At 36.4% G+C, this 24063-nt stretch overlaps 1 protein-coding gene across 6 annotated transcripts in view; it reads left to right on the top strand.

Annotated features, from left to right (window-relative positions):
* Positions 1-24063, top strand: part of LOC107035228 (ankyrin repeat domain-containing protein 26-like) — a 51465-nt gene that overhangs the window by 14801 nt on the left and 12601 nt on the right. For 4 of the 6 annotated variants that reach the window (XM_072973992.1, XM_072973994.1, XM_072973990.1 and 1 more), the window contains 15 exons: positions 565-658; positions 3095-3123; positions 3311-3383; positions 5184-5429; positions 7036-7109; positions 8232-8969; positions 11042-11196; positions 11688-11855; positions 14179-14212; positions 14490-14631; positions 16751-16961; positions 18128-18308; positions 19155-19292; positions 20738-21250; positions 22681-22833. In XM_072973992.1, the coding sequence (XP_072830093.1) occupies positions 565-658; positions 3095-3123; positions 3311-3383; positions 5184-5429; positions 7036-7109; positions 8232-8969; positions 11042-11196; positions 11688-11855; positions 14179-14212; positions 14490-14631; positions 16751-16961; positions 18128-18308; positions 19155-19292; positions 20738-21250; positions 22681-22833 (2949 nt within the window). The remainder of the gene's footprint in view (positions 1-564; positions 659-3094; positions 3124-3310; positions 3384-5183; positions 5430-7035; positions 7110-8231; positions 8970-11041; positions 11197-11687; positions 11856-14178; positions 14213-14489; positions 14632-16750; positions 16962-18127; positions 18309-19154; positions 19293-20737; positions 21251-22680; positions 22834-24063) is intronic. The other 2 variants (XM_072973991.1, XM_072973993.1) reach the window with 2 other exon arrangements.

Raw genomic sequence — 24063 nt, 5'->3', positions numbered from 1 at the left:
CCAAGTATGTTATTTTAATATTAAAAACAGTATCTGTCCTAAGAAACATTTTAAATTTATAGCACGTGTAGTTATTAAAGAATATATTTAAATACGTATATTTTTAATTTTACTTTTTATTGAAGTGTAGTCAGTTTATAATGTTAGTTTCAAGTGTACTGCAAGGCAATTCAGTTATACATATAAAAATATGTATGTTTTTAAATGTCATCTTCTTTTGTCGAGGAATGCAAAATGGAATTAGGTGTTTTGAAGTTAATTCTTTGTTGAAATCTGCACGTAGGTCAGTATTTTGTCCATGAAAGTATTTGCTCTGGCTTTCCATGCTCAGTTTACAGAGTCAAAAGCCAACTGAAGATAAAAGATAGACTTGATCTAGAGAGTGTATATGAAATTTTCTATTTAAATATTTGGGTTTCCAGGATATGCTTATTTTGTTTTTAAGTCTAATTGCGTTTAAAGTAGGAAATTAAGAAATAACAATAAGATAGGAAACACACGTATTTTCTTACAGAGGGATCAGGAAATCTTTATGCAACTCATTATTAATGTTAATTTTAACAGAGTACGTCCGAGATTCAACTACCGAGCCATGTTGATCATTTATCTGGAGCTACAGGTCTAGGGGAAAAAAATACATCAAGTGGACAAATAGAAAGTAAGCACTGTATTTTCTATAAAAGTCATTTGACAGAATGTTGATTTAAAACGTGGATTTGGATCTATTCTCTCAGCCAAAGAAAATCACCTGTTGAACGTATAGTGAGAGAAAAAGAGGAGGAAAGGAAGTAAGTTGTATACCTTACCAGGTGTCAACAACAGATTAAACTAGAATGCTGCTTAAGGAGCTCAGTTGTTAGCTTTCTTTCAAGATGCGCTGTGACCTGAGGACAGTCAGGAAATCAGGAGGAGGGGAGGAGAGAAGGAGGGAGCGAAGAATGAACGAGGTAGAGAGGAGGGGAGTAAATGAAGGAAAAGGGGGGGGGGGTCCCTGGCAGGAGGTGGTAATGAATGTAGAATAGTTCTTTAGAAGCAGGAAGAGGAGTGTTTGAAGTGAGATGGGTGTGAAGTGAGCTGCTTCCAGCACCAAAGCTTCTCCAGGAAGCACAGCAGAATGTTCCACTCCCCCGTCCCCCTGACCGTTAGGAAGGCAGTGAGGACTGCGGTACCTGATCACGCAGAGCTGGGTGTGCCTGCTGTGGGTGAGGACAGGCGTATGTGGTCAGCTGTCAGTGTCTGGACTTTCGTGTCATGCAGCGTGCTGCTGCCTTATAGGATGGTGTCTCATAGGCCAACAGAAGAGAGTGGGAAAGAGGAAGAGGGCAGGGTGCGTTCCGGGGAGGTCAGGGGAGCTGGAGCCTGGTAAAGAGTCCACTAAAAAGTCTGCAACTCCTGTTGCAGCTTTTGGGGAAGTGTTACAGTGAGACGCGTGCGGCTGGATTTCAGAAGGATCCGTTAAGTCCGAGTGCTGTAGAAGCAGACTCGGTATGGACCAGAGTTTCTCACATTTTACTCAGTCACCTGGGGACCCAGTGAAAGGTGCACATTCTGAGCAGTGGGTCTGCATTTCTAACAAGCTCTCAGGTGACGCCCTTGTTGCTGGTCTTCAGATCACGCTCCGAGGGTAGACTTGTGTTTAGGGGAATCTGGAAGAAGAGCCACTGGGGAGTTAGACACAACAGCATCAAGGAAAAGCATGATTTTGTTTTTCTTTCTGAGCGCATTCATAGCCAGAGCGAGGCAAAGAGTGAAGTAGAAATTAGAGATGTAAGATACTGCTGCTGAGCAGAGAGGGAAAAGAAGTGGTGGGCATCATCCGTCCAAAGAATAGAGAAGGGGAAGAATTAAGACCACAGATCTAGAGGTACTTTTGAAGAGGAAAGTGAAAGGAAGGAAGGAGGGGGAAAAGGCTGCAGGTAGGTGATTTTGGAATTGAGGGGGAAACTTGAGAGGACTCCTTCTCGATGGCGTCAGTAAATTTGCACTGAAGCCAGGTTAGATCACTGCCACTCCAGGGAATACTGGAATCAGGAGGGGGCCTAGAATTGGGATAAACCACAGCCACTCCTCCTATGAGGCTTCAAAGATACATGTTGTATTGGTATGTATTATTCAAGTGAGATTGATTTGAATATGAAGCATTGGCTGTGGTGGTGGTTTGTGTTTTTTTTCATGATACCTAATTTTTTGATAAGATATTTGTTTCACAAAAATCCTTTTAAACATTAGCCTGATTTACCAAACCAATTTTGGAAATAAATTAATAGGATTCATTCCATAAATGCTACAGTTGTTATTTTCAGTGAATACTACACAGGTTTTGAAATATAAAAGACTTCTAACGTCTAATAATTCTGTGGCAATGAAATTTTTTTTTGATCACCAGATTTCAATATTGAAAACTCAGTATACATTCTTTCTTGCGTGAGTGGATCAAGAAACTTTGATGGCTAGAGGATCCAAGAAATGTAGGCATGCCAATAGCCCACGTGGGTATGGGAAAAAATGAATATATTTATGAACGATTATTCTACAAGTGTGTATCCAAGCTGATCAATTCATAACATTTTCTCTGACGAGAAGTGAATTGCACATTCAAATGAACTGCCATCACAACTGGACTTCCTAAATCACAGGACAAATTGAGGAGCATGATAAATACTTGTAGTCTAATGGTGTCAGTCGCATGAAAGATGTGCTGTTGCATTTTACCATCAGCTTTCACATTTGTCTTCTTGGAGCCGTGACTTGTTCCTCTGATTAAAGATCGCTTTTCTCCTCCTCAGGCAGCATGTTCGCGTTTGTATATGTGCACGTTTCTATTTTATAAAGTCATTTGAAACATAATCGTACTTTTGAAATCTTAACTGCATGTTTTGTTAAGCCTATAGTCCTGCTCTTTATTCAGTATCTATAATGGTTTCAGACGTCTGTCTTGTTGCTGTCCTAACTGCCCCTGAAAAACAAAACACCGAAACCTAATGTATTCATTTCCAAAGCAAGCATGAGAATTGCACTCAGTACTAACTGCATGACTGGGTAGTTGGCTTTCATATTTACATATAATTGATTATGTGTCCCTTTTGGCTTTTAGATTCTGCTGAAAAATATCCTCACCTGAAGGTAAAAACTTTTATACTTTTATCTTGAGTTTTTTTTTTTTTTAATGAGGGTACTGGGAATTTTAGCCTAGGACCTCATGCACTGCTAAGCAGGCACTCTACCACTGAGCCAGACCCCCCCCCTTGAATTATTACTACAGATTGTATCAAATTACATTATTAATCGGTTTGTTTCAAAAACCATTCAGCCTGCAGTTGGAGTGAAAGATTCTGTTCCTAAAAAAACAGGAGCAATGAAGAATTTACAAAGATTGAAATCAGGTAAATTTTGCAGTACAAATTTAACTCTGAAATGAAGTACAGTTTTCTTATTCCTAATTCCTTTTATTTTTTTAAATTTAATTGAAAGATGACATAAGTAAGGTAGATGTTATTATCGGTATCCATGTTTGAAAAATATATATAAGCATAAGAAATAGAGTTTTAAAATGTCAGCTTTGACTCGGATGTTTCTATTGATGTTGGGAGACTTCTGAAGTGCTCAGTTTGGAGTCCCTATACTTCTCAGGGATTCTGAGAGATTGATTATTAGGTTCTAAGATTTTTCCAGAGTTTTAAAATGCTTAATTGAATTCTGACCTTTATGTAGGGTAAAGCTTCACTTGCTAACATGTCAGTCATATTTCACTTTAATTATTTCATCTAGTGCTATCACATTGATGATATTTACTTATTTCTGTATTTATTTATTAACGGAGGTCCTAGGGATTGAACCCAGAACCTTGTGCATGCTAAGCATGTGATCTACCACTGAGCTATTTCCCTAGCCCAAAGATCTTAAGTCAACTGGATGTTTTGATTAGGGAAGGGGGGGGAGAGAGAGAGTGAGTGAGTGAGTGAGTGAGTGAGTGTGTGTGTGTGTGTGTGTGTGTGTGTGTGTGGTGTCTTTGATTATTAAAAATGATGGAAGTTACTAGTCCTACCTTAGTATTTGGTAGACATGATCTTTTAAAACAGTAATCCTAAAAGTTTCAGGGTTTAGGGTATTTTTTATACTATTAAAAATTATTGGGAATTCTGAAGAACTTTTAAGTGGGTTGTATCTATTGATGTTTAGTATATTAGAAAATAAAACTGAAAGATGTAAAAAACAAGCACACACAAACATTCCATTAGCCATCAGAGCTATGATGTTATCACATGTCATGTATCTGGAAACCTCCACTGCACACTTAACGGAGAATGAGGATGAAAATAGCATTCGGTATTATTGTGAAATTAGTTTTGACCTCCTGGACTCCCTAGATGGAGGGAACTTGGGGCTTCAGGGCTTCTCAGATGGCACTTGAGAACTGCTGTTTTAAACAGGGTTCATGGATGTGAAATGATAAAGGGGCCCTTGTGATGAAGTGGGCTTTAAAGTTCACTTCTACATTTCTTGCCTTTTTTCCTTTAACTTGTCTCTAAAAGTTTAGATCTGACAGCTTAATTCTTTTAAAAAGAAAACACTTGTTATATATTTCCTGTCTCGTGGCACTGTGTACTGTTTGGATCTAGTTTGTACCTAGACTTACCCTGTTTTTATATGGAACAAATTAGTCACTCAAGGCTATCCTTTCTTATATAAATTTATGATGTTTATCCAAGGCTTAAGGTAAGAATTCTGAAGATATTGGTACATTGAGGAAAGACTGTGTCATTGTAATGTAAGTAGTGCCATTCAGTAAAAGTTTTCTTAAAGCCCACGTCTCTAGGACACAGTACTGTCATGCATATTTAAACGGCTGGTTAGACATACATTTTGCTAATGAAAAACTTTACATGTTGGAAAGTCATAATTATTCATAAAGCTCTTACGGAATATAGACTGTTTTATAGAGAGTGATGAGTGAATCCAAATAAGTAATACTAGGAAATTAAAAGTAGGAAAAAGAGAGACAGTGGTTCCCTATGTGAACAGCAATGACATGTAAAGTACAACCAGCTGGGAAGGAGCAGTGCATTTGGGGGGAGAGGAGGACGTGGGGCTGCTGCTCTGAGAAGAGAATTCATACAAGTTAGTCAAGTTTGTATTGTTATTCACATTCTCATAAGTGGAAACTTTGTTTTCTGATCCTTCAGACTGGGATTCTGCTAGTTTGAGCCCCAATAATGGGGCTGGCCAAAGAGCCAAGCTTTTGAAAGCTGATCAACGTCCGTTGGTATCACAGTCGGTGACCACAAACCAGTCAGCACCCACAGAACTGAGGCAGACGGCCGTAGTAGATAAAAAACAGATGAATATTGGAGCCGTGTGTCTGTCAGAAAATGCAGCGCTCCGTGGCCTGCGTCAGTCACAGCTGCCAGAGAACAGAAGCAGCAAAGAAGGTAATAAAGCAGCATAGAGAGCTAGCCATAGTCTACCTGTGCGTGGCTTCACCATATTCCGACTTTGCAGAAATCACTTTGTGGCAGGATCTCCTTTGTGTTTGCTCCTTTTATGCAACCTGCAACCAGACAAGACCTTTTAGCACGACATTTACATTCATCCTCTGACCAAAGTAGCATATTAAATAGCAAAGAGGATTAGGAGAAAGTAAGTTCGTTCAGACTAGTATTTAGCTCACTCCTGGGAGTGGGTAGGAGGATGATGTCTAGAGCTTTGTGACTAGTTGGGAAACCTAGGTGGACATCCAAAGATTCCCTTCTGAAAATATGGTTTCTTTGCTTTATTTTTATCTAGCTCTGAATTTATATGTATTAGTTATAGCTGTATTCAGTGTAACTGAAAAAGCACCTCTGCAACTAAATATCAAAATATTTCTAGTATATTCTCTGCCTTTCTGTATTTTAGAAGTGGCTTTCCCAGCGGTAGTGGCAGACATTGGGAATTTGCTACACAGGACCTCCTTGTTAACCGTGTCCACGTGGTATATCAGCTTGTTTTATTATTTTCAATGGATTGATAGTTCGAAATGGATACTGGTTTTTAAGGAGTGCTTTATCACTTAAAAATAATATATGGAATATCAATTGTAATTCTTCTAGGATGCCCAGTCTGTTGATTAACCACGTCTAATACGTGTTCTAACTTATATACCAATGAATTTAGTGCCTTAATCGGTGATATGATCAGAGCTGTACTAATAAGTTATACAGTATTTTTTCTGCTCCAGTTGCTTTTTCTTTTCTTTCTTTACCTGTAGTATTAATGTCACGTTTACAGAAGATTCTCAGTTATCTCCTATAGTAGTGACTGCAAGCTCTAAACTCAAAGTTTTTCTAATAAATAAGGATTGTTTTATACAGAGATACTTTTAAGAGTTTGTCCTCCACAGCATAGGAGCAAAGAGGATAGACATGTAAAGAAATAGTTATAATAAGTTCAGCTGCTGAAGACACACTAGAAAAATCTGTGAGGTACCAAGGTAGCTCCGAGGTAGGAGATCCTTGTGTCTCCATGGAAAGACAGCTGTAATCAAGGAGGACTTCACAGAGCAGCTGAGTCTTCAAAGAGGAAAAGGAACTTGTCAGAACAATAGAGGGAAACGTTTCAGATTAAGGAAAGATAAAAGCATAAAAAGTAACAGTAGTTTTGGAAACCATGAATAACATTGCTCTTGAAGCTTGGTATGTTGTTAAGGAGGTACTGTTAGGAGGTAGAGAATAGAGTCTATCGTGACTTTGTATATTTCTACTGTATTTTTAAATGTTTTATTTATCTTTGTTTTGTTCATGTGTGGTGAATCAATTTGTGAATGAAACTTTGAGATGTTTGTATGCCTTTAATCTGGTAACGTCTAGTATTTCCCAAATAGTTTGTTGAAGTTTTAAATAATTAGGAATATTTCTTAAAGAAGTAAATATCCAGCTAAAGGTTAAGCTTAATTTAAACTGTCGATTGATGAAATGTGTTTTATGTTTTTATAAAGATGATGCCTTTTATCTAGCTATTCTAAGTAGTGAATTTTAAGTAAGCATATTCATTTTTCAGCATACCTAGACTTAGAATGGACATCTGAGGAAGAGCAAGAAACACTTGTTGGAAGTGAAAATAACCACTCACAGGTATGTAAAAATATGAATTTAAATCTCTGGTTTATATTGCTTTGTATGCTTTAATAACAGAGTTCAAAAGAAATTGTTTTTCAAACTAGACTTGTAGAGTCAATAATTATTTATTAGTTTTTAAAAGCATTTTATATATGTGCAAAACTTAAAGTATTGTTAGGATCTATAATAATTTATAGTTAAACTTTATCCTTGGAATTGAGGCAAAAAACCTTGTTGTTTGTTTACTTCTTCCATTTTTATAGCTTCCTCACATGATAATGAAAGTGATATCAAATATGAAATCATGTGATTAAGCAGTGGAAAGTGTAAATAATATAGCAGTGATCGCCACCGAGTTAGTTTCATGTAAGGAACAGTCATTCCCTTTGGTCGAAAATTTGCAGATTCAAATTGGAAGTCATTAATGCCTAGATGAAAGATTTCTTCTGTCTTGTGATCTCTATGTAATCGATTTCAGAATCTGCAGTCAGGAAGAGAAGAGCTGTCATAGAATCAACCCCACTGCCTAGTAAGAGAATGAATCCTTCCAGGATTAGACCTTTGCTATTAGGGAACAAACAAAAACGTTCTAAATTGTTTCATTTTAGGGTAGGAAATCAGTAAATATTATTAAAAATTCTTTTATTCACTCTCAGTAGTAAACGTTTGAGTATAACTCAGATGCAGAGAAAACATATTGAGATAGATCACTATCATAGTATATCATTTGCACTTAAATTCAGGAATTTCTTGCTTTGATTGATGTTAGTTGATTTTGGCACCTAATAATTTGCAGTTTGCTTATTCTCCAGTTATTAGTCCTTTAAAAAAAATCTTTACATGCACTGGAGGGGCTGAGTATTTCAGGTATGTGAGGTGAAATATTTTTTAATGAGGAAATCTTTGTAGTGTTAGAAATCTAATCTCTAAATCTTTGTAGATTTGACATGTATTAATTGTTTAGTTCAAACAAACAGTGACAAAGTTAGGTTTCTGAGTTCCTGTTTTTCTCCTGTTTCAAGGCTAAGGCAAGTTCTGTTGCACTTCTTAGTTTGTGAGTATCCAAACATAGATTAAGAAGTTTGTTCAGTTTTAATTAGTTTTTTATTTTTCTTTATCCATTCTTGACTACTAAAGGATACATGTGTTTTACGAGCATGTACTGTGAAAGAAAAGAAATCTGAAGATCAAATCAAGCAGACTAATCTTTCACTTGTATATCTGCAAAAAACGCCTAGAGAACCAGAAGTGAATAAGGAACATGACAGAAAGGACGTACCTGTATCTTCAAAACATTCTTGTGTGGAGAAGCATGAGGACATGTGGGTCAAACAAGCCAAATTAGACTGGAAAAATAATTCTGAATGTATCACAAGAAAGTCAGATCAGAAAATCAGTAAAATCCATGATAAAGGCAAAATTACTTTTCATCGTAAGGTGGAGTCACTACATGACAACTCGGAACTACATGGTGACTTAAAGGAACTACCTCCCAGTGTGACAGATTATATTTTTGATTGTGAGGAAAAAGATGTACCTGGAGCCTCTGTCTCTGTAGGATCCCAGGCATTCTCTGAACACAAAGAGCCCAGTCTTAAAAATGTTTTTCCGTCGTATTCCATGTCTGAGTCAAAAGAGTATGGTTGCCAGTCATCTTCAAAACTTTATTTAAGTGAAAATAAGTTAGATGAACATGACAAAGCAGACACTGAACGTGTTTTTAACAAAAATGAGGAGAGTTTTTATAATAGAGAAAATGAAGTAAGGAACCGAGTTCCATTTACAGTGAATGAAGACCAAGAACTTAATACAAAAAGAATACAAAAAAGGAACCAAAATACTGACTGGAAGTCAGACATTGGACGTGCATCTCAGGTAAGTGACCCCAAAAGCCTTTTTGGTTTGTGGCTTGCCCGCTCCAGTGAGATGAAACACCTGATTCAAATAAAAAGTCACGATATGTCTGCTGTTTCAAATACTTACAAGAACACGAAACCAATGCAAGACCAGCTCCAGAAGCCATTACTTGCAGATAACTGTTGTGCTATTAAGTCTAAAATCATGGACCCTAAATTAGGAAATGTGAGTTCTTCTCCATCAAATGGTAACAGAACATCCAAGGTATATCTAAAAGAGTTACACCAAGATATGCAAAGGTTTAACAATGAGGTAGGCATGTTACAAGTAGAATTCCTGGCTTTGGAAAAAGAAAATAGAGCTTCAAAAAGAGGTAGAGTTTCCTTTGCTGCTACTTTTTTTTTTCTTTTATCAATAATCTCTTCCATTCTGATCCATATTTGATCTGATTTTCCACTTACGAAAATAACCTATGTATAAAACGGGGTCATCTAAATGTGTAATCATGTAGAAGCAGACTATTTCTGCCATCTAAATAACAGGAACTCAGGGAAGTATTTTCCTGGGTTTTGTTCCTTAATCAATCTAAGTCTCTGTGCCAGTCTTTCGTATGAAGTGGGAAAGTAATTCAGCTGTGTGCCACGTGACGTTCTGAGCCAGAATAAACACGAGTGAAATAGCTTAGGAAATATAATAAGCTCAAGGGTTTTTTTTTTTTAATCTATTGGCTTAAATGTAAGTTGCACTTCCATAGAATGGGAAGGAAGCAGTGACTGAGAGAAGGGATATAAGCACACGCTCTCACTAAACTGATCTGTGTATTATGTGTTAGTGAGTGTGGGCTTCTCCGTTTTACTGATCACTGGACACTTAGAATTCCATTATGGCCACTTAGAGATATTCTTAAGAATACATGTGCTCCCACATACTCTTGAATCACAACTTCCGGGTGTTTGTGTTGAGACAGACACTTACCTTGTATTATTTAATAAAGTGTAGTAAGTTTTGACAATGTATGATTCTATCATATAGGTAGTACGAACTCTCAGCCAAAAAAACTCAGTATTTATCTCCAAAGGAAAAAACTTGAGTTTTGAGATGCACTGAATGATTTTTTGTAGTTCTAGTAGTAGATTTTTAAAATGTGTGTGTTCTTTTGTGTGAGGTGCAAAGAGTGTTAAAGATAGAAATCTGAAGGTGTTCTCCTTTCATAGAAGGAGATGAGCCCTGCCCCCAACTTTGCCAAAGTCACACTTTTAACTTACTTGATCAATTTGATGAATTTATTTGGTAGCTTATTAGATTCAGTGTTACAGAATTGTATCATCTCCTTTGACACCATAAAATGCTGGGGAATACTGCTTTAGGGAATTTGGACAAATCACTTAAGCTTTCTTGGTTGTGTTCCCGTTTTCACTAAACAGTGGGGCTATGGTAGATCACTCATTACTCCTATGGCGTCTAGCTATAAAATGGTCATGGTTATTGAATGTGAAATTGGGAAGCGTTATTCCTTCTGCAGAATTCCACACTAACTGGCATTTCATCAGTTTCACTCTGCTCCTTTCGGTAAACTTGGGTTTATATATTTTATTAAACACCACTTTTTTGATACCGCAGGATCCAAATGAAACAAGAATTATAAAAAGTAGTGGGGAAAGGATAGTTTTAGCACAGAAAGAAGAATGTTTCCTTTCTGTTACTGAAGCACCAAGGTGTGACATCTTCTAAATCTGGCTGTTTAATGCAAAATCTAGGTGGTAAAGACAGAAAAGGACAAATTTTATGCCTTTGTCTTTCTACTTCTCCGTCTCTGCCATTCACATGAGGAAGAGTGGATGTAAGAGCCCAACATTCAGAAAGTCCTTTTCGAAATTTTGGAAATTCTGTTTTATTTTTCCTCAAACAGAAAGAAGCAGAATTTACAAACATTTCAATGACTTGAAATGATAAAAATTAAAATAAGCACAAAAATGTTGTAATCAATTGAAGTCAGGGCAAACTCTGAGTCAAATGATAAAGTGAAGGATAACAAAGTCTTCGTAATGAATAAAGTAATAATTACCCTTTGTATCAAACTTTCACTAAAGGTTGAAGTAGAAGAGAACAGGAGCAAAAGTGGTGAGCTGAGAGGATCAGAAACCATGTGTGATGGCAGTTATCATGAAGGATTAACTCAGCAGAGGAAGAGGGGAAAAACTGATGACCAGCAGTCTCCTGCTCTGCAGAAAGGAGATTCTGATAGGTAAGCCTCTATCAGTATTCAGCAGTAAGTAATTATTATTTTCCTAGATATTGTTCAGAATTTCTTCCCAGACTCATCTCTCTACTTGCTTCCATATATTTTGTACTCTTCCTTCCAGGTTCCTAGGACACGCCTAAATGCCATGTGCCTAATCTTTGTGCTCACATTCTAATCTCTTAAGTAGAATAATTTCCTCCTGTCTTCTTGCTCATGACTTCCTGTTTATTTCCCGTCTTCTGTAAAGCCTTCCTTATGCTCATTTTACTTTCATTATATCAGCTCTTGCATATCACATTGTATCATAATTGTATATCTGTCTTTGAAGCAAGAATTTGTGTTTCCTTGCATATGGTTGGCACTTGTTAACCATTTTGTGAATTAATAAATGATTGAGGATGGGTAAGAGTTGGAATATTAGAAAAATTGGGTTTTTTTTTTAATTTATCAGAATTATTTTTTAAAAATTGGCTTTTTTATGGATTGTTTTAAAGAAGCTGTCCTGGCTTGCATATGAAAGAAATAAAGAAGAATGAAAGTGGAAAACGGACATTAAAAGCATCTGTGACTTCACGTGTATTTGCGAAGACTGCCTCACTGGCTGGTGGTCTCCTACACATGAATGACAACAGCAATTTAAGTGAAGATCAAGGTTGTGGCAGGTAAAACCTACAAATTCTTTATTTCTAGCTGAGGACGTATTAGCAGTGATTACCTTCTCTGGAAATAGAACAGCAGCATATAGTGCAAAGGCCAAGGCAAGAGAATTCTCAAATGTGTCGGAGGAACTCTGCCGAAAGGTTAAGATGAGGACAAGTGCCTTTGACTGGAAGCCGGGCTGCAGTGAGTCAGTGTGAACAGCCCCTCAGAGGACATTCCCTGGGAAGGCGGGAGAGGACTGGGTGATAACTGAAGGGGAACGTGGGGCTCGTGGGGGTTCCCTTTTTTTAATGATGACATGGTAGTTTGTAGAGCATGTCTGTGTGCTGTTGGATGTGATTCCATAGAAGATGTGTTTTTCAATTTCATCTTGTTAGCATTTCTGATATTAGAAAGTGTATTGATTGTACTGTGTTATCTTTAAAATATTATAGTAAACTATTCATGTATAGTTTTATTGTAAGGGCTTATTCATTAGTTCTGAAGCGTAATATTCTTACACAATTGAATATGCAGATAATGACTTTAAAGTTACACCATTGTCCATAGATTTTTAAAAATTGTATATTCATAATAACTACAAACACTTAGGCCATACTGAATAGGGTTTAATCATTCCTTGATGATTCTAGACTTTATAGTGTCCTTGACAGTATCATCATTAGTGGCTGTGGCTTTGTATGCTATTGTAAAATATCAGATTATAGTAACAATATTTGTTTAGATTCTAGGAAGTAGGGGAAGATTTTGTTTATATACAATAGAATAATAAACTATTAACAATCTATCACAGATGATTACTTTTGGATTACTAAGTTCTAAATTAAAAAAGCCATCATGCTCCATAAGGACCTGTCAAATGCATGAACAAACAGCTGAATGGATAATGAATGCCCGCTGATTAATGTCTTTAACAAAAGCAAATCTTTATTAAAAGTAGATTTCCAGTATTGGCTAGGTCTAAAGCCTTTTTATCTTTAAAAAGTAGGTGTTAAGATTCAGAAATTATTAGTAGTATTATTTTAACCTTTTTTATTGAGTCATAGTCGTTTTGCAATGTTGTATCAAATTCCAGTGTAGAGCACAATTTTTCAGTTACACATGAACATACATATATTCATTGTCACATTTTTTTTTGCTGTGAGCTATCATAAGATCTTATATATATTTCCCTGTGCTATACAGTATAATCTTGTTTATCTGTTCTACATTTTGAAATCCCAGTCTGTCCCTTCCCACCCTCTGCCCCCTTGGCAACCACATGTTTGTATTCTATTTCTATAAGTCTGTTTCTGTTTTGTATTTGTTTTGTTTTGTTTTTGTTTTTAGATTCCACATATGAGTGATCTCATATGGTTTTTTTCTCTCTCTTTCTGGCTTACTTCACTTAGAATGACATTCTCCAGGAGCATCCATGTTGCTACAAATGGCATTATGTTGTCGGTTTTTATGGCTGAATAGTATTCCATTGCATAAATTTACCACATCTTTTTTATCCAGTCCTCTGTTGATGAACATTTAGGCTGTCTCCATGTCTTGGCTATTGTAAATAGTGCTGCTATGAACATTGGGGTGCAGGTGTCATTTTCAAGTAGGGTTCCTTCTGGACATATGTCCCAGAAATTACTATTTATAATTATACCTAGACATAGAATAATAATAGAGATTCATTTACTACATTAGTTAAAAATACTTAAAAGTGAATATTACTTTCTTAGCATACTGTGAAATGTAAGTATTGAAGCCATATTGCCTGGGTTGGAATTCTGGGCAGACATAGGGGCTTCGACTAGTGACTTAGCCTTTCTGTGCCTCATTTTCTTCCTGGGTAAAGTACCTAATGTATTACCTACCTCCCAGGATTGTTGTGAAGATTAAAATGTCTTTAAGACATGTAATGTTCTGATAACAATGCATAGCAGTTGCATACGAAGTCCTCAAAAAAGCTAATATGGTTATTAGAAAAGAGTTTCTTTCATAAAAGGAGTTAATTAATACTTTCCAAATAGGTCTTATTGCCATAAAAGCCAGTTTTTATTGAAAAAGATAACAAGAAAATCCTGGTATATTTTTTCCTATCAAATAATACAAGTAATGTTATGTTCTTCCTTTTCTTTTGCTTGTCCGCTTGATCTAAATTTAATAGTTTGTTAATAATATAATTGATATACTTTCTTTGTCCTTTAATGTTACTGTTTCATTTAATCCCTTTTATTGAAAATTATCAATGCAAAAATTTTGTATTAAAAATAATAGATATACATGTTTCTTGTATTTTCAATATTTAGTATTTGGCTTAAATGAATTGCTTTTTTGATTTTTCAGGTCTTCAAAGAAAACGTCTATTGAAAAGGACCAGGTATAGTAAAATATTAATTATAAAGGTATTTTCCTGTAGTGAAAAACATTTAAAAAAGATAGAGTGGAAAAACAGAAAACCCTCCATTGTTGTAGAGACATTTACTTAAAAATCACTTAGAAATACTATAGATTAAGTTAACCTTTTGACAAAAATCAGTTCGAGAAGTGTCTGTGGTTTTGCGCTCATAAAAAGATGGACCTCTATCACCTCTGTACACTGAGCATATTTTATAACTATGTTGGAGACACTGTGAAATAGCATTATTTATTTGTAGGTCAAAGAGCAGATGAATTCTGTGGATGGTCTCGATGACTTAACTCTGGCACCGGAGACAGCTTCCGAGGATTGCGAGTCGCTTTTCCCTGATTATAAGAACACCCTGAGGCTAAACGAACGACTTGGCCCGGAGAGTAAAGGTAGGACCCCCGTATGACTACACAGCCTAAAGTGTCTAGTGGTAACATGTGCATACCTAATACTGCCCAGGGAGCACAGCTACGTTACAGTCCACTGCGTCTCAGACACCTGCTTTGTGTTAAAGCAGAAGAATCAGACGTGCGCTGCCAGCCAGGGGCTGTGACCGTTCCCACCCCCTGTGCTTTCTGTTGACTCTGCTGCTCCTATGCCTTCACCCGAGGTCAGGTTATCACTTCTTCCCTCCTAGAACGCTGAAATCACCTCAGGACTTTTCTTCTATGCCGTCCGCCTCCTGGAACCTTGGTCTACACCGCAACCATGATTACTAAAATTCAGGTCTTTGTTACCCCCTTGTTTAAAATCCAGCTCCTGCTTCTCTTAGCTCCATGGTTAAAGGCCGCAGTCCTCTGGCTTCATCTTGTTTCCTTTTATTACCCTTCTTTCCACATGAGTTTTAGAATCAGCTTGTCAATGTAAAAAAAAAAAGTCTGCTAGTGTTCTGGAAATGAGATGTAGATTATGTTGAAGCTGTAGATTAATTTGGGGAGAATTGACTTCTTAACAATATGGAATTTTTAACCCTGAACAAAGTTTATTTTTCCGTTTTTATAGGTCTTCCTTGATTTTCTCAGTAATATTTTAGTTTTTAGTGTCTGGGTCTTTCCATCTTTTAAGAGTTTACCTGTATTTCTTATTTTTCAGTGAGGTTATAAGTAGTATATTTTTATTTGTTTTAAAATAATATGTTTTAAATTTTAGTTTCTGATGATAGAAATACAGTTGATTCCTGTATACTGACTCTGTGCCCTCCAACCTGACTGAACACATTTATTAGTTCTAGTAGCTTTTTTATGGATTCTCTCAGATTTTCTACATAACCAAAGGTGGTCAAGATTTTCCTTCTTTAAACTGTCTTACTAAAGACAGTTCACATTTAAGACTTGCAGCCAGTAAACACATTCTCTGTCACAGCTAAGCAGCTCTGTCACCGTTGCAACAAGAGTAGCCATAGACAATACACAAGTTAATGGACGTGGCTGTATTTCAGTAACACTTTATTTACCAAAGCAAGGAACCCGGCCCACAGGTTGGCGTTAGCTGACTCGCACCATGTAATCATATTCCCCACTGACTAGTGGACAGTTTTACCTCTTCATTTCCCATCCAGATGCCTTTTGGTTCTTTATTTTGCCTGATTGCACTGGCTCCAGTACAGTGCTGAATAGGAGTAAGAGAAGCCACTCCTGTCTGGTTCCTCACCTTCTGGGAAAAGCATTCCGTTTTTCACCATTGCATATGGTGTCAGCTGTAGGCTTAGCCCAGATCTTTGTCATAGTGAAGACGTTTTCTTGGTTCCTAGTTTGCTGGAAGTTTTTATCAGGAATAGATGTTGAGATTTGGCAAGTGCCTCTTTTTATCCACTGACATGATCATATGGTTTCTTTTTTAGTTTGTTAATATGATGAATAACATTGATTTTTACGTGTTAAAACAGCCCTGCATTCTTGGGATACACCCGACTTGGTCACGATGAATTATCCTGTATTGTTGGATTTAATTCGCTAATGTTTTGTTTAGAATTTTTACCTCCATTTTCATGACATTAGTTTTCTTTCTTGTAATATCTTTGGTTTTGGATTCAGGGTAATGTCAGTTTTATAGAATGAGGACATATTTCTTCCTCTTCATTTTTTGAGGAGAATTTGTGTAGAATTGGTATTGAATTTTCCTAAAATATTTGGTAGAATTCACCAGTGTAACCACTGGGACTGGAAGTTTCTTTGTTGTAAGGTCTTTAAATAGGACTTTTGTTTTGGTTTTTAAGATATAGAGCTTTTTAGCTTATTTGTTCTTTGTTAATTGAGCTTTTGTAATTTCTCTCTTTCAAGGAATTTTACCCACTTCATCTGAATTGTCAAATTTATTTGCATAATGTTCATAATATTACTTTGTCGTTCTTTTAATATCTGCAGAGCTTAGAAGAATGTCTTCCACGTTATAGATGCTCAATATCCATTTGTTCAACGTATGGATGAATGAATGTGAAAATGCACGGTCCTTTATATACAAAAATTATCCATATATTTTGTTTCTATTTTTGTTTTCTTCCTAATGCAGATCCTGATCGGTTACTGGAAATTCAGGATCCAGTTGATTCATTCAGATCAATAGAACTTAAAGAATCTGACTGTGCAGTACTTAGAGGAAAACTTAAAGAAATGGAAAATAAGGTGAACTGGCTACACACAGAGTTGCTGAAAACAAGAGAAGCAAAATCACAGTTAAAACTTCAAAATGTGGAGTGGAAACGAGAGCTCTGCCGCATGAGGTACTGAATTTCTTGGTTTTAAAGAAATACTTGAACTCTTTATATTTAATACTGTAGGTATGTAGGAGAAGTCTTATAATTGCTAACTTACCTTTTGGGATTTTACAGGGGAGAAAATTTCATTAATATTGTGGAATATGAGACTTTTGGAAATAACACAGCAATATATATGTATATCTCCTCATTCTCTATTTCTTTAAAAAAAAATCTTTGATCCTAATCTCTTAATTGTTCTCCAGAAAGTTTATATTACTTTACATTCCCACTTGCAGAATTATGAAATGACCATTTTTTTCAAGGCAGAAACTTTAAAAATATTTATGCAGTTTGATTCTTAACATATGAATGGATGGACTAAAAAGTAAAGTGGAAAGTGATTACTGGTTAGTTTATTCAGCATTGCTCTCATACAGAGATAAGATTAGTTCAAAGGTCTATGCTGAAAGCATGGATTACTCTTTATTTTTTAATTACATACTATGGATCCTGCCTTGTACCAAAAGGGGTTTAAAAATGATTTACTAAATAAATAATATTCAACAAGGTAAGTCCAAAGTGTTGCAAAAGAAGAAAAAAAGTGTAGGGCATCAGGGAGTAGACTCTCCAGCCTCGCCTTGCATTATGCTAATTAGCGGGTCTATGATCTGGAAAAAATGCCTGCGTATGTTACCTTCCGCTGGAGATCACGTAGGAGTCCCTGTAATATTGCAGGAAGTTGAAATTTTATCTCTCATGAACTTATAAACTTGTTTCTAAATAGCATGTTCTCTTTTAACTAGTAACTAAATTCTCTGTCCCAATGAAGGAGTAATTTATGACTATGGGGGGTAAAAGGGTAATTTTCAATTCAAACTTTACTGAATAATTGCAAAATTTCTTTCCTACACTATTGACCAGAGTTACTCTTGTCTGAAACCCAGCAACATTTTGTCTTTTCATTGCTACTTTCTACTTTTCAAACGTGTGTGTGTGTGTGTGTGTGTGTGTGTATCTTTATGAAGAGATTGAAGTGAGGAATTTAAAATGTGAGACTTAGAAATGAAAAAAAAATTGAGAACATAGAAATTCCATTAGGGTAATAAATCAGCATGTGAAGAACCAGATCATAAAATGAACTTTTTATTTTCTAACAAAATAAATTTTAAGGAAAGCATATTTCACTGCAGATGCACATTAGAACAAGAAACAAAGAAGAAAAATGCTTATACATTATATGAAAAATCTAAGGATGATTTAAAAAGAAAAGAGAAGCAATACAATGAGCAAGTTTACCTGAAACAACAACTTGAAAGTACTGCCCGAGCACTAGAATGCAAACTGAAGAGTGTAAGGAATAAACCAAATCAGGTAAATTAAGTCTTAATGTGAAAGTTTCATATCTCTAACACTGTTTCATCAATATTATTAATAATATTCTTTTGAATTAATCTATATTTTCATTTAAAACAAATAAAATTTATCTCATCCTAAATACGAACTATGACATTTAGAGCTTAATTTACTAATTTCTTGGTGTTCTTGGCATCTAGTAGATGCTCTGTGTCTTTTCTGAATGAAGGAATGGAAGTTAAATTGAGTTTAATCATTAACATAAGGATTGACGGTTTTGGTCCTTCAACAAAGTAACAAGTCTAATTCAAATCCATGTGTTAATTTTGGCTTTTTGAAGTTAAAATCCAGGCTAAATCACCTTGAGACTATGATGGAACTTGTTAAATGCCTTATAAAGAAATTTTCTGTCACTGGGATTTCAAAATTTGTAGATACTGACAGGCATATGCAGAATAGATAAACAAGATTATACTGTATAGCATAGGGAAATATATGCAAGATCTTGTGGTAGCTCACACAAAAAAGTCACAATGAATATATATATGTTCATGTACAACTGAAAAATTGTGCTCTACACTGGAATTTGACACAACATTGTAAAATGACTATAACTCAATTTAAAAAGTGCTAAAAAAGTTTTTCTTTCATGATACTACATCCCTTGTGTTTTTGCTCTGTGATAAATTTAGCTGTCATGTATATTAGAATTTGAGTTATTTATGTGCATTAAAGGTCCCTGTGCTTAAAAAGGCTACTTCTTATTAACAGGTTTAAAATTTTTTTTTAAAGATTCCCCTCCTAAGCTTTTTTTGACTTTTTTTCATGGTATAAAACCCAAACCCTAATGTAATATGTCTTCAGGTTTTAGAAGAGCGAAATGATGCTCAGAGACAACTTTCTCGAGAGCAGAATGCCCAAGTAATACAAGATGAAATCCTGGCCCATCGTCTTTCCCAACAAAAGGAGGCAGAAAAGGCTAACAAGAAAAAGAATGCTGAGGTATTTTCTTTAGTCACCTTCAAACGTGTGTGTGTGAATTTGTATACTTACGTAGTTTAAAAAACCAATCCTGTAGGTACAGAAAGTATAGAGGTTTTAAAAGCCTATATATGTAAATATATTTTCTGGAGGTTTCATTTCCGGCCTATTGGATAAAGCAATATTTTGAATTCAAATCCACTTGCCGGCAACAGTGATGTAGTGACATTCACAATGGCCTCATCCAAGGAGAGGCTGTTAATATTGTCCATAGGAATTGATGAACTTTCCATTATCTCAAAACTGTTGCTACTAACGGCAGGCATTCTAGTTTCTGGCAGTGATCTCACTCCTTTGATAGACGAATGGAGAGGTTACTTTATCATTTCCAGTGATGGTAAGGAGGAAAAAGTATAGCCAGTTCAGAAACCGTAGTTTGGGTGTCATTCTCCTACGTGTGATAAAAAGTAACGCTCTGTTCCATGTGGTATCTGATTTCAGTACAAGGAGCTTTCGAATATAGTGATAGATATGCCATAATCTATACTTAGTGATAATTTATTGATCAGTATTTTATTTTTAATAAAACAGTTCACTATATTTCCCTGCTATTTCACGTCCATTACTGTTACAAACACCATGAAGAAGAAATAAAAATTATTGCAGAAGGAAATAGTCTCCTGATTTTCTAAGAAGAGCTCTGTAAATTTGACCTTCTTTACCTTTACTGTATTCACCATTAGGGAAATAGAAGGCTTCTCTTGTGTTTATGTATTTATCCTAGAGAAGTAGCTTTGGTTTGGTGTAAGAGTCAGAGAGTCAGAAGCCCTGGGGAAAACCCTGCAGCTTGCTTGTGTTTTTAACCCTTTATTCCAGAATTGTCACAGCTAAATGAGTTAACTGATGTTTGTAGACGTGCTTAGTTCAGTGCTTAGATTTATCATTTATCCGTAGATGTAATTCTTATAACTCGCTCTAAAAATGTTAGAAAGGGAGAATATTTATGGAATATTCTCAGGAAAGAATTTTTTTGGAAATCTAACCTGTCCCAATCTATACAGAGCTAAGGCTCTTACTTTGGGGGTAGCTGTAAAGGTTAGATGTCAGATATAATTTTTAAGTGTAGTCAGATTTATTCATTTTTTATTTTAAGCCTTTTGGGTTTGTTGTATTTCAGAGAAAGAAAGGCCTTTCCGATTCTGAGTTTCTTAAACATCCTTTTGTGGTTTCTTTTTTACGTTGATGGATTCACTGTCTTTAATTAAATTTTTGAACTTTGGGGGATTTCTGGTTGTTTAAAGTTTGAGATTTGTATCCACCTTAAGTTTTTCCAGTTGGATACCCAGTTACTGCAAACTTTTTGTTGTATAAACTTAGAGATTAGTCTTTCACTTCAAAGGAAATTATGATATGTCAGTTTATTACGTACAGTTCAAAGAGTAAGAGATGAGGGGTTTCACTTACAGGACACAATGGATTTTGAGCTGTCTGACCCAAAAGATAGCAGCGAGGTGCTTCCTCAGCAACTTCCTGAAGCTGAACATCAATTCCGTGGCCCAGAAATTGAGCTCCATCTCAGGAGAGATGCTCTTAGACCAACGATGTTGGTATTAGAATGTGTGCACAGAGACCGAGGCCAAGCCCAGCGTTCAAACAAGGAAACTGAACCCTTGTCTCAGAGCAAACAAGGGGACGTCATCAAATACATTGCAAAGCAGGCATTCTTGAAGGAGACAGTATGTAAACTACAAAGTGAAAACACGTTGCTTCGACAGCAACTAGAAGTTGCTCGAAATGAAGCCAGAAGTGAAAAGACAATGCTTAATACTCCAGAGCCATTTCCGGATCACATGGGAAAACTTGAAGCCATGAGCAGACGAGTTCTGATGCTGGAGGAAGGAAACAAGGAGTTAATTAAAGAATGCAGATGTTTAAAGGACAGACTGTGTCAGTATGAAATGGACAGAGCAGAAATGGAAGTAAGTACCCAGAAAGGGAACTAATTTTCAGACTTCCTCAAAGAAAATCCAAAGCAATATCTGATGGAAGCTGAACGTTGAAACTAGTTGAATATAAAAAATGTGCGGGCTATAAATGTGTACACTGTAAAGCAGCCTAAAGGCATTTCTTGTATGCAGCAAACAAAAATTAGACCTGAGAGGTGCTTTACTTTGTGTAAAGATGCCATGTCACCTGAAATTCTAAGAGATTAAGCTATAAGCTGTTGACAGATACAGGCAGGTCTTAGTAATTTATACTGCCCAAATCATTTTAATCTTTCTGTCACTACATTTTAGTATCGTGAAGCAGATAAATGAAATGCTCAGACCTAAAATGAGTATTTTGAAATTAAGATTCAGTTGTGTGAACAAAAAAAGTAAACAAAAACAAAAAAAACAGAGAAAGAAAAGATTCAATTGTGTGGATTACCTTGACAGTTAATGTGTAAGTGCTGTATCTTGCAGTACTTTTTCTTCAGTAGCTTTTCATACATTTTTAGTTGATATAACTTTATATTTATTCATGTCAATTGGAATTAAATTTAGAAATACTTCCATCTCAAATCATGTATTGTTATGACCTCTCCACTCCTTAAAGGCATCTACATATCATTCAGTCATAATGTGGGACAAATGTAAATTTTAGCAAAACTGTGTTTGACTTAGTCTCCCCTGTTCTATTTATAATTTACTTTGAACATTTTTTCAAATAATGTGCTCACAGTTCTCATTGCAAGGCTCAGTTACTGTCATTTGGATCTAAGTTTGTCCAGTACAGAGGAACTGGGGCCCTCTGTGATGTACGATTTTGGCACTGGGGTCCCATTTTCAGTCTGAGGAGGAGCAGCCAGAGTCCTGAGTGACAGGATGGGAGTGCGTGGGAGGGGTGGGGGGAGCTGTAGGAGCTGCAGTCCAGGAGGTGGGGGAGGCCAGTTTGTCTCAGGTCCCCAAAGGCCATTGGAATATCGTTTTTATTGTGAGATGGGAGTCTGTTGGAAGGATTTAAACACCAGATTGAATATGTGAAGGACTCTGAACTTAAGCCTCTAATGAGAAAGAGGGAGAATGTTCCACATTGTGGAACTTACCACCACTCAGCCCACCCGCACACCCCTTTCTGTCGGAGACTTCAGTGGGGGTGAAGCTCGGCCGCTTCCTGGGAGGGGCAGGGAGTGGCTGGTGGGGCTGCCTCCATTGTCTAAGGTAACTTACTGTCAGTAAGGCAGGAGGGTCACGCCTTCTGTGTGTTTAATGAAATTCAGTAAACAGGAATGTGTGCCTATGAGGAAAAGAAGGTGAACTGATGTCTGTGGGGATAGTTCTCAAAGCCCATTTGTTGGAGTTATATATTATTAATGTAACTTAATGATAAGGTGACTGAAAATTCAGTAACAGAGTTATCTTTTTAGGCCCGTATGAGACAGCTTCAGCAAGAACTGGCTGACACCCGAAAGAAAGTGTCCATGTTGGAAGCATCCATGAAGGTGACAGCACATCATCAAACTAATTCACAAAATAAGAGACAGGATGGAGAGAGGAAGCCGCATCAAACTGCAAACCCAGTATGTATGAAATTCAGCACGTCGGCCGTGAATGTGCAGCGCAGAGTGTTTCAGGACATTAGCTTTTCAGGGACAGTTTTCTTTTGCATCTTCATTATAATTTCTCTTTTATTATCTTTATAATGCACTTGTTTCTTAAATGTTGACTTTCATTCTGCCATTCTTTTATTTTTTTCTTATAATATTTACCCTTAGAGAAGTTGAGAATTATACCTCTTTTCTCACAGAAGTTAACTTTTTTATCCTATTAAACAGTATGTTTTAGTGATCTCTCACCAGAATGAGGCAAGCTAGATAAAATCAGAGGATAATGTTTCATGGAATGTTCCAGAAAATTGTCATGTCTCATCTTCACTTTTGTGAATGGATATAGAATCTGTGTGTATTTATTTCATGGGTTTTTCAGAATACCTTGTGCAGAAAGGTCATTATACAAACCAGTTGAAGTTAGACATTGCCTTCATTTTCTATTCATTTTAGACATGTTGTCAAAGCATGGAGAAGTTCAGATCACATCTGTACACCCAAAATAGAGAATTAAGAAAATTGTCTAGATCCTGCCTTTGGATTTTTTTTTTAACTTTGTTGAGATATAATTCACATATTATAGGGGGATTGCATAACTCAAGTGGTAGAGTGCATGCTTAGCATACACAAAGTCCTGGGTTCGATCCCCTGTACCTCCTCTAAAAATAAATAAAACTTAATTACTTCCCTCCACCAAAAAAGAAAAATATTCACGTATCATATAATTGGCCTGTTTAGGATGCATAGTTAGTATCTCCTAGTATATTCAGAGATGTGCAGCTGTCACCACAATTAATTTTAAAACATTCCCATCACCCCAAAAAGAAAGTCTGCATCCCTTGGCCATCACCCCCAGCACTGCAGCCCCCCCAGCACTGCAGCCCCCCCATCCCCCGGCAACCACCAGTCTGACTTCTGTCTCTATAGATGTTCCTGTTCTGGGTGTTTCCCAGAAATGGAATCACATGCTGTGCGGTCCTTCATGATTAGCTTTTTCCATTTGACAAAACGTCTTCAAGGTTCATCCATGTTACAGCGCTTGTCAGTATTTCCATTTCTGTTTATTGTCGAACAGTACTCGGTTGTGGGGCTAAACCATTTATCCATCCATCAGTTGATGGACCTTTGGGTTGCCTCTGCTTTTTGGCTATTGCTAATAATACTGCTGTGAACATTTCTGTCCAAGTTTTGGTGTAAACATGT

Source organism: Vicugna pacos, chromosome 13 (genome assembly GCF_048564905.1).
Source record: "Vicugna pacos chromosome 13, VicPac4, whole genome shotgun sequence".
NCBI classification, from domain to species: Eukaryota; Metazoa; Chordata; class Mammalia; order Artiodactyla; family Camelidae; genus Vicugna; species Vicugna pacos.
Note: the sequence above shows the minus strand (reverse complement) of the source record. Positions and strands in the feature narration are given on the sequence as shown.